Source organism: Crocuta crocuta, unplaced genomic scaffold (assembly GCF_008692635.1).
Source record: "Crocuta crocuta isolate KB4526 unplaced genomic scaffold, BGI_CrCroc_1.0 scaffold53, whole genome shotgun sequence".
NCBI lineage: Eukaryota > Metazoa > Chordata > Mammalia > Carnivora > Hyaenidae > Crocuta > Crocuta crocuta.
This window is the reverse complement of record NW_027529432.1, coordinates 2,739,731-2,749,179: the sequence shown is the minus strand read 5'-3', so window position 1 is coordinate 2,749,179 and position 9,449 is coordinate 2,739,731. Positions and strand designations below refer to the sequence as shown.

General features: G+C 62.3%; 2 protein-coding genes across 7 annotated transcripts in view; one reads left to right on the top strand and one right to left on the bottom strand.

Annotated features, from left to right (window-relative positions):
- The window catches only part of LOC144227981 (uncharacterized), a 40,149-nt gene extending 31,422 nt beyond the window's left edge, over window positions 1-8,727 (top strand). For 3 of the 6 annotated variants that reach the window (XM_077759800.1, XM_077759801.1, XM_077759799.1), the window contains 4 exons: window positions 1,425-1,486; window positions 2,520-3,246; window positions 5,433-5,545; window positions 8,319-8,727. The gene's annotated coding sequence lies outside the window, so the exon portion shown is untranslated. Of the gene's footprint in view, window positions 1-1,424; window positions 1,487-2,519; window positions 3,495-5,432; window positions 5,546-8,318 lie in introns of all 6 variants that reach the window. The other 3 variants (XR_013334081.1, XR_013334079.1, XR_013334082.1) reach the window with 3 other exon arrangements.
- Window positions 7-3,386, bottom strand: OVOL1 (ovo like transcriptional repressor 1). Its single transcript, XM_077759802.1, has 3 exons — window positions 3,255-3,386; window positions 1,366-1,555; window positions 7-1,080 (listed from the first exon to the last, which is right to left on the bottom strand). The coding sequence occupies exons 1-3, from the start codon at window positions 3,384-3,386 to the stop codon at window positions 785-787; spliced, it is 618 nt and encodes a 205-aa protein (XP_077615928.1). The 3' UTR covers window positions 7-784.
- Window positions 8,728-9,449: the final 722 nt, after the last annotated feature.

Genomic DNA, 9,449 nt, shown 5'->3' with positions numbered 1-9,449 from the left:
TGATGTGCTACCCCAGCCCAAGGGAAGTACAGAGAGCGCAGTGCGTCCCCCAGGCAGGGCCGGGGGAAAGTCTTAGGTTAAATATCTCAGGAGGTGCGAAGGGTGGGGGTGGCTCAGGACAGCCACCCCAGAACCAAGGCACAGAGGAGGTGTGAAATGTCCAGGATAAATAGAACTGCACGGAGAGGGAGAAAAGCCAGCTCCATCCTCTCTTAAAAATAGCTGCCATCGGCACCAAAAATATATTACTATCTGTACATTTGTCAGCTTTAAAAAAAAAAGGAAATAAAACTTCCTTGGCACCTTGTAGTGGATTTCCTAACAATGAGGTGATGTGTGAAAAGGCCTCCTGAGTGCACACGCGCATTTGCGGCTCCGCGTGGGGAGGGCAGCGGCCCCCGCAGCCCTGAGCATTAGATACCCCGCCAGGCGGCTGCCAGTCCCCCACCGCTTTGGCAGGCATGCAGTGTGCTCTTGACTTCGCTGTCGTCTGGGGGGGCCCAGCGGGCCCCACCCCTGCGCTTCAGAGGTGGAGGGCGCCAGGGGATCCTCATGCGGAGGGAAGTCCAGTCCCTGTGGGTGTGCCGCAGCCTTGGCCTCGCCGCCACCCCACACTTCCCTGTGTCTGCCCAGGCTCGGCGCGGCCTCTGCCCGGAAGACAGAGATGCAGCCCTGAGCAGGGCTCGCTCGATGTGGTGCCTGAGTGAGCACATGTGCCTGGGGGGGGTGGGGGGCCGTGTCCAGCAAGGGGCAGCGGCCAGGGGGCCCGGGCCAGCAGCGCCGCTCACAGGTGGTGGCTGCTCTGTAGCAGGGAGGTGACGGTGCTCTGCAGGGCCACGGCCACCTTCTTGGAGGTCTTGCGCAGCAGCGGGCTGTCGGGGTGGTGCTCCTTCAGGTGCAGGACGTGGCCCTCCTGGCTCTCGGATGTGCAGCCGCACTCCTCGCACACGTACAGCTTGGCCCGCCGCTCCTTGTACGCGTACTTCTGCTGCACGCCGTGGATCTTCTTGAGATGAGACTCCAGGGAGCAGCGCTGCGTGAAGGCCTTGTCACACAGGCTGCATTTGTAGGGCCGCACGCCTGCGGGGACGGGAGGCCCGGTGTCAGGGACCTGACCAGGAGCCTGCTCACAGCTTCCCTGACTCAGAAGGGCCGGGCCACCTGACACTGGGGAGGAGGAGGGGTGGAGGCCCGGCCACCTCCGCCTTCCCGAGTGGCCTCCCTGGCGAGCTGAGGTGGACTCGGGGCCTGAGCTCCAAGCCCACCCCGTCACTGAGGCGAGCGGGCATGGCCGCCGTCCCCCCACGTGGGCCCCGCCGGGCAGGGCCTGGGTGTGCTCGCTCCCCGCCAAGGGGCTCCTCTTACCCGTGTGGGTGCGGACGTGTCTCTTCAGGTCAAATGTGTCATTGAAGCCCTTCCCACAGTAGGTGCAGAGATGCCTCTTGACGTCATTGTGACACTTCATGTGGCGGTTCAGCATGCGCTGGTAGGTGAAGGCCTTCTGGCAGATGTGGCAGGTGAAGAGGTCACTGCTGGCACCGTCCCCCAGGGTCACCTGCGGGCAAGGACGGTGTGCGTGACAGATGACCGGGAGCCGGCCACGCTGGGAGGACACAAAGCAAGCCCCCGGTCCCCCTGGGGAAGCTGTGCTGGTCCCCCACAGGCCACGCCTCTGGGCCCCCGACCTGCCATGGTGGGGCTGGAGGGAACCTTTGGGTCACTGGTCGGGCCTCCTGTTGGGTCCCCAAGTCCCCTTTTGAGGTTGCCACACAGCCTGTTTACCTTCTCGAGAGCCGTGCAACTAACTACCTGCAGAAACAGCTGGTTCATCATCACCTGTTAGAAAGGTCTCCCTCCACCGAGCTCCGTGCTGCTCTACACTCCTGCCCCGTGGCCTCACTCCACGGGCGAATGTCCGCCACACGGGCTCTGCGGCAGCCCCCCTCGTCCGAGCCTGGACTCCCCCTGCTTTTACCCGAGCCAGGCCCGACGCAGTAGGACTTGAGTCCCTCTGCCTCCTCACCACCCTCTTGTTTATAAACCCTTTCCCTTTTCTTTCTTTTTCTTTTTTTGTAATTATGGAAAACCTCACACTTCAGATGCGGAGCTGAGTACCACTGTCTCACAGTGTTTTATCTTTCTCTTGGAAAATCTTTCCCAGCTGCTTGGCTGGCACAGGGAGACACGGTATCCACCCCCCACCTCGGTTGCTGTCTGGAGGTGGCTCGTGCTTCGTGGGCGGCCCAGCTGCCGGCACCCCTTCCCGAGCTCCCTGGGCCCTGGGTCACCCTATCTCCCTGCACCTCCTCCTCTCCCGCTTCTGGCACTGGGGCAATGCTGCCTGTTGCCAGCTGAGACCTTTTGGGTCACTCCTCTGCCGTCTTGGGCCCTCTGCTCTCTCTGCACAGCCCTCCCTACCCACCAGGGTCCAAGGGATGAGAGGAAGGCCCGCGAGGGCTCAGGGGCGCTGTGCTGGCCTCGGGCCGAGCACCCAGGACACGTGTGGGTGGTTCCTCTAGTTACAGCACATGCTTGGCCCACAGAGGAGAGAGAGGAGGGAACAGCATTCCACCGCCAGCTTTCTTCAGTCCTTTGGCACAGAGAAAAAGGCTACAAGAACCCTTCCACTACATCACCGCTAGCAGGTGCTTCCAGATCCTAGAACTTTCAGGAACACAGGCCTAGCCAGGGCCAGCCCTGCTGTCTGCGCACTCCTCGAAAGCAGGGGGACACACGCCTTACTGTTCCCGCTGCTGAGCCCAGCTCCCCAGCTCTCGCCCCGGGTGGCGCGCCCGGGTAAGGTGGACACCGCCGGGCACAGGCCTCAAGTGACAGTTAACCACCAGCTGGACTCCAGAGCTCACTCCAGACCCGGCACGGACGGGAACCCAGGAGAAGGCGCTGAGCCGAGCTCAGAAGTCTCCCCCTTCTCCTGGGACTTGCAAAGAGCTGGCTCCCCTTGAGGGCAGAAACAAAAGGAAGCAACCCCTGGAACAGACTCCAGAGGGCAGGATGTCTCGTGAACCCCCACTGCTGCTTCTCGATGCTTCTCGATGTGCGACAGTGTCGCGTCAGACCTGCTGCTCTTCTTTTCCACCCCCACCTGTGCCCTGCCGGCTTCACTTCTCCGCAGAAGCCCGGACCCGGATCCAAGGCCAGCCTCTGCCTAGGTCTCACCTGTGCCATGTCTCGTAGGCCGGACGCCAGTCTACAGACACGCTCCTGGCCCTTGGAAACAGTGTGGGGGTCAGTACCTTCATTTTGGTGCGCAGGAAGCCGTGGTCTCTGCTCTGGGGGTCTCCCAAACGACTCATGTCATCAGAGGGCAGCTGGGCTACCACGCAGGGCGCCGGGGCCACACTGTAGCTGGAATCCCGAAGGCTCATGTCCAAAACCAGGGGGCAAGATGGGGGTTCAGCCACGGACGGCTCTGGCTCCCGGTAGGGCTGAGGCGGGCAGAAGCCCAGACTGACTGTGGAGAGAAGGACAGCCAGGTGAGCGGCTGGGTGGGGCAAGCAGGCCTCCGTGGGGTTTCGGAAGGCCACCCGGCTGCCCCTTGCAGGCACAGGGCAGAGCAGGGCTGCCCCCGGCCCGTACATGCCGCACCTCCCTCCTGCCCCATTAAGGTAATTGCAGGTGACGCCTGCCAAGCACCACAGCCCACAGGCCCGCCCGCTGAGTAATTTGTGTCTTAGCGGAACTGGGACCCAACCTGCCCTGCCAATTATCCCTCCAGAGTTGTCTGCCTGCCCCACCTGGGCCAGTCCCTCTGGATTCCAGGCCTCATCCACGCTCCAGTGTGGACAAGGGCCACCACCGGCGGCGGGGATTCCTCCCCGGCCCTGAAGGGTCCCTGGCGGCCTGGGCCACTCGGGGCTGCTTCTTCAGGCTGCCGGCCTTGTGGCGGGGGTGGGGAGGTCTGGGTGGTCCTCCAGGCTGGCTGGTGTCTGCTGTTGCCGCCCATCAGGGTTCTGGGCTCCCCGCTCCCACTGGCCAGGCTTGGCAGGCAAACAGGCCAGGTGAGGCGGCGCGGGGAGGAGGTCAGGGAGCAGCAGGTGGATGCGGCCTAACAGTCTCCTGGGCGGCCTGCCCGGCGGTTGCGCAAGCCTCCCCCACGGCAGGGACCGCTTGCTCGTGGCCCAGCGAGGGCCGGGCTCCCAACCACCGCCCTCCGAGGCGCCGATACCTGGCAGCCCTTTGACGCAGCCGCTCCCGCTCCCCACGGCAGACACCTCACGCTAAACGGGGCCAGAGAGGGTTGGCCCCAGTGCAGAGGAGAGAAGACCCGGTACGAGTCTGAAAGCCCACAGAGCTGGGGCAAACTAGCTAATGTTTCCCCTCAGCAGAATCTTTCTTCCCAAAAGGCTAAACTCTATACGGTTGACCCTTCAACAATGCGGGGGATAGGGATCCTGACCGCCCCCCCAGTACAGTCAAAAATCCGAATAGAACTTTGGACTCCCCCAAAACTTCACTACTCCTAGCCCGGAAGCCTTAGCGGTTAAAAAAACGCTGACTAACGCACATTTCGGAGGTTACAAGTATTATAACGATAAAGTCAGCCAGAGGGAAAAAGTGTCAGTAAGAAAACCGTAAGAAAGAGAAAATGCGTGTACTGCACTGAGCGGGAAAAAATGCACCTGGAAGTGGGCCTGCGCGGTTCAACCCACGTTGTTGTTCAAGGGTCAGGTGTGCTTCCAGCCCGTAAGCTAGGAACATTTTCCAGGCTTCAGATGGAAAAGTCAAGAGGGGCATAGGAAGGAAAGGACGAGGGTCTTCAGGGAGAAGGATTCAAGAGGCTGAGTCAGGGTCTCAGACCCACGCACGAGGCCCTCAGCGCCCTCTGGCCCACAGCCGGGGAGACAGAGAGGACCAGGCCCCAGGGAGGGGTGGTCCCAGGGCAGGAGGGCCGCTGCCCTCACGTCTTCTCCCGGGACAACGCAGGCGAGGCTGGCGGTGGAAGGCAGAGGAACGCGCCAGTGGAGGAAGGGTGAATATGAAAGCACCCAAGTTTCGGGAGAGGCCCTGGCTCTCGCCCCCTCAAAACACAATAAAGGTCTGACAGGGGAAGAATGCGCCCGCCTGCCGCCCAGAACCCGTTCTGCTGGCACTGGCGTCCGCCTGTCCAGGGGACTTTAATGAGCCACCTCATTCCGGGAGTTGATTCACCAGTGCCGGGCCCTGGCCGGGCCTCTGAGCTGGCGTGGCGCCTCTCCCTGAACGCCGGGAGGCTGGACATCAGACCCGAGCTCTTGGGGTCCCTCCGGCCTTCCCACAGCGACCGGCTGTCTGTGCGCCTGGGGCGGGGAGGGGGGGTGCCGGGAGAGGGCAGGGGCGCGTTTAGCACGCCCCTTCTGATGCAGGTGTACTAGCTACCAGAGATCTTGGCCAAGAACTCAAAGCTGAATGACAATTTCCATTTCTCAATCCAGGTGGAGACAAACAGGAACCTCTCCCCTCTTCTGTCTTTCGGTATCGGATGGCGCGAGTGAGGCTCCTGGAAGCTGGAGCCTGGCCACACCGCCTGCACAAGGAGCGGCAGAGGGTGAGGGCCAACCAGTCTGTGCTCCAAGCGAGCTGTCACTCTTGGTTCCCTTGCTCCACTGAGGGGGTGGCGGCCTTCGCCTCTAGGGTTCTAAGGTTCCAAGCCGGTTTGGGAGAAGACCTATTTCCTGCGCCCGCCTCTCCCATTCCGCAGAAGCCTTGCGGTGCTGGCTCTGGGGAACTGAGGACGGGGAGCGAGCCTGCCCGGTCTGGCCTCTGAGTTGCCTCTACCCCGAGCCAGGGGCAGGGGAGGCTGGCCGCACAGCCACACGGCTGCCAGGGAGGGGACGTTTGCCTCATCGCATCCACCCCGCCAAACCTGTCTTCCCGCCACCCCCGTGAGCATGCCCCTGCCGCTGCCGCACGCACAGAGAGTGCCCATGGCATGCCGCTCCTGTCATTGGGTGTCACTGGGTGGCCGGAGGCAGGAAGCAGAACTGGTCAGGCCCTGCTTGTGCTGCTCTCTGTCCCCTAATTAGACGTTTCCGGCAAGGCGGCGGCTGCGGCTACTCATCGCCCGCCCACAGCTGTGGAGTATGGCGAGGCCCAACCCGCCCGGCCTTCTCCCTGCTCCCTCAGGGGTTCACGGGTTCCCCTTCTGTTGGCCCGGCTCGCCCCCACGGGGTGATGCTGCGGGACGGGCCCGGAGGTGTCCTCCCTCACCCCCAGCCAACCCAGCTCTCTCAGACTGAAAGCTGCTGGCCTGATACTGGCGGGAGGGCCAGGTCCCACCCCAGGCAAGGCCTCAGGGCAGGGCTGGGCATGAGGCCCGGTGCTGGCTCCCCAAGGAGAGCAGGTAAAGCAGGTGTGAGGACCTGGCCTCTGACCCCCCGGGGGCCGGGGCTGGTGCTGATCTGGGCTGTGTGTGTCAGTCAGCTCTGAACGGGGAGGGACCGTGGGTCGGCGAGGCCCAGGCTGGCGTTATCAGGGTCCCCTGTGCCCGTCTCCCCCAGCCCCAGCAGGTCAGCTTGCGATGCCCGAAAGGCAGCGAGTGCCAGCCAACTGGCAGAGGCCAGGCAGCCCTGGAAACACGATGGGCCTGCTTCTCAGCCTGGTGTGTCCATTCTGTGAATGCCAAGGTTTTCTCTCAGGCAGTATCTTTCTTCCCCTTCCCTTTGCCTTTCATGCCGTGTCCACAGTGGAGTTAACGCTGAGCACCTCAGCCCTCGCACCGGGGCGGGCGGCCCTGAGCAACCATGAACTGTGCGGGCACGTGCGTCCTTCCCGCCCTTCTGGCCGGCGCACCCCTGCGGGGCTCCGCGCCTGCTGAAAGCGAACATCAGCAGTGGCCGCCCTTCGCTCGGGTCCTCCCTGGGCCCAGAGGCCTTGCCCTCAGCTGCTGTCTTTCTGGGACAAACGGTCTGGCGGGAGTGTGCCTCGGGGTGCCCCAGGCTGGAGCAAGCAGTTTGGTAGCTTGGGGGGAACAGCGCCCCATGGGACAGGCAGGAGCCCCATCGAGGCCACTGCCCAGGCCCACGTTGCTCTTCGGTCCCCAGCCATGTCTGGCTTTCTACGCTCCCTGCCTTGCTCCCCAGAGAGTATGACAGACACGGCCTTCCTCCGCCACCAGCACTTCCCAGGAATTACAAGAACGATCCTCATGGGAGGCCTAATCTCCCCCCACCGCCCACTCCCTCCCACCCCCACACATGTACTCTGGGGCCCAAAGATGACCGAGAAGCCCGTCCACCGCGGCTGGACAAAAAGCGGCCCGGGACCCCACACGGCCTCGTCAGCGCCAGGCTCTCCCACCCCTCAGCCTGGCCGCCTCCCTGGGACGGGCCTGGGCTGGCAAACTGGCAAGACAGACAACAGAGGGCCCAGTGTAGAGAAGGGGGGGGCCTGGAAGGGGCCCTGGGACGCCCACATCTGGGAGCACCTCATTTCAGCTTCTAGGCTGTTTCCAGGCTCATCTCTCCCCTCAAGTGCCTTCCTGGCTTTTCGTTGTTCCTCAGCAGGGGCCTGGAGGCCGGGGCCCCATCCCTGTGTCCCCAGCATCCCCTTCAGGGCAAGAGATGGAAAGTGGGCCCTGGGTACAGGTGTGTGGGCTCCTCCTCACCTGGAGCACTGGCCCCAGCACGCTGGTGCTCACGCTGGAGAGCCGCCAGGGGTGGCGAGCGGGGTGGGAGTGAAGGGCTCGGGCCAGGCTCTGGGGCCCAAATAGGGAGCTGTCGATCACTCTTCTGCTATGACCTTTCAGCCCCATGTGCCCACTTCTGGGCTTTTCCCTCAGCTTTGGAAGGAGAGTGAGGCCAGGGAGAGGTTCCGCCTTGGGGGCGGGGAACTTCTAGAATTGTGTCTCAGGGAGAGAGGCCGGAGTGCTGGTCAGACCGGAGCCTTGGGCCTTCAGTCAGTAAAAAAACGGCTCCTTGCAGGCACTCTCTGATGCTTTCAGGGTCCCAGAGGGCCCTGGCAGGAAGGTCAGACCTCAAACTTGTCCCTGTTCCCCACCCCCCCCCGCCCGGGGCCTCTCACAGTGGGAAGGGGGTCAATGGTTAGCTGGTCACAACGTGCTGAGTCTGTGAGGTGGGGTGAAGGAAACGTGCCCAGCCGGCTCCTGGGGTCATGGTCGGCTAGTGATGGAATGGCTCAGCCAGGGGATAGGCCACCACAAAACACACTCCCCACTCTCCAGCCATCTGAGGTACCCAAGCGTGGCCCCAGAACATTCCCTTTCTCATTTCCAAAACCTGTGGGAAAACTCTCTGGTGGGCCACATGGCTTGTAGAGGCAAATTAAGTGCTTTGCCTTCTCCCCTCTGCTTCACCCCACAGGACTCTCCCTCTCCAGAACGATGAGAGCAGATTGTCACCTGGGCCCTCCAGGGTTAGACCCCTACCCAACACCTGGGCCAGTCCTGCCGATCCGGTGCGAGGGGCCTGCACACCTCCTCACCTGGACAGCAGCAGGTGGCACGGACTACCCAGAAGCCCTCCTCCTCACCGGCTGGGACAGCCCTGGGGGGTAGAAGCCATCCCCCACCGCTCCCACTATGGCCACCAGGACCCGTCACCAGGTCCGTGGTGGGGAAAATCACCAGGATGCAAGGAAGTCAATGATTTGAGCGAACGGAATTTCTTTGTCCTTTGTAAAAGTCAACACATGATCAGTTACTGATTGGGATGTGAAATAAAACTAAAAATAACAGCACACCGAGTCTCCTGCAAGGCTCGGCTCACCTTTCACACAGTCCAAGTTCAGTTTATCAGATCCGAAGGAGCAGCTAAGCAGCAAGACAAACACAGGTGAGGGAGGAGGTAGGAGCGAAGAAGGGGGCTCTGTTCCTCCACCGGCCCTTCTGGGGGGCGAATGCCAGCGGGCCACCCGGCCAGGGCTGGAGACTCGGGCAGGCACGAAGCTATAAACAGCATCCGGGGCCCACACCCTAAGCCAGCTCAGGTGAGCCGGCAGCTCACTTGCCTTTGGTCTCAGTTTCCCCTGGTTTTAAGGAGGCTGTAGAAGCAGCTTTAAGATAAGGTTAAGCTGGGAAACATCCTCAGCGCCACAGGCCATTGGATCCTGGCAGATCAGGCCACAGAAATCTCACCGCTACACCCACTGTCTCCACCAGTTTCTTCAGGAGAGAAACTGAGGCAAGAGCCCTCACAGGGCCCCTAGCCGCCCTCATTTCACCACTTTCCTACAAGGCCTGGGGCGGTGCCAGGGAGCCTGCAGATCAAGGGTCAAAGTCGGTTGGTTAATTACAACCTCTTCCCCCCCACCCCCCCCCTTGGAGGCTCCCGGCAGGGTGTGGGGAGGGGGAGCTCGGAAGGAAGCTGGCTTTGTCCTGACCAAAGATTTTTCTCGGGGGTGGAGGAGGACAGAAGGCACGAAAATGTTCCCAGGGCTTCCAGACGGAGATGCCACTCGAGAAACAAATCGGGTTACTCATTCAAAGTTGAATC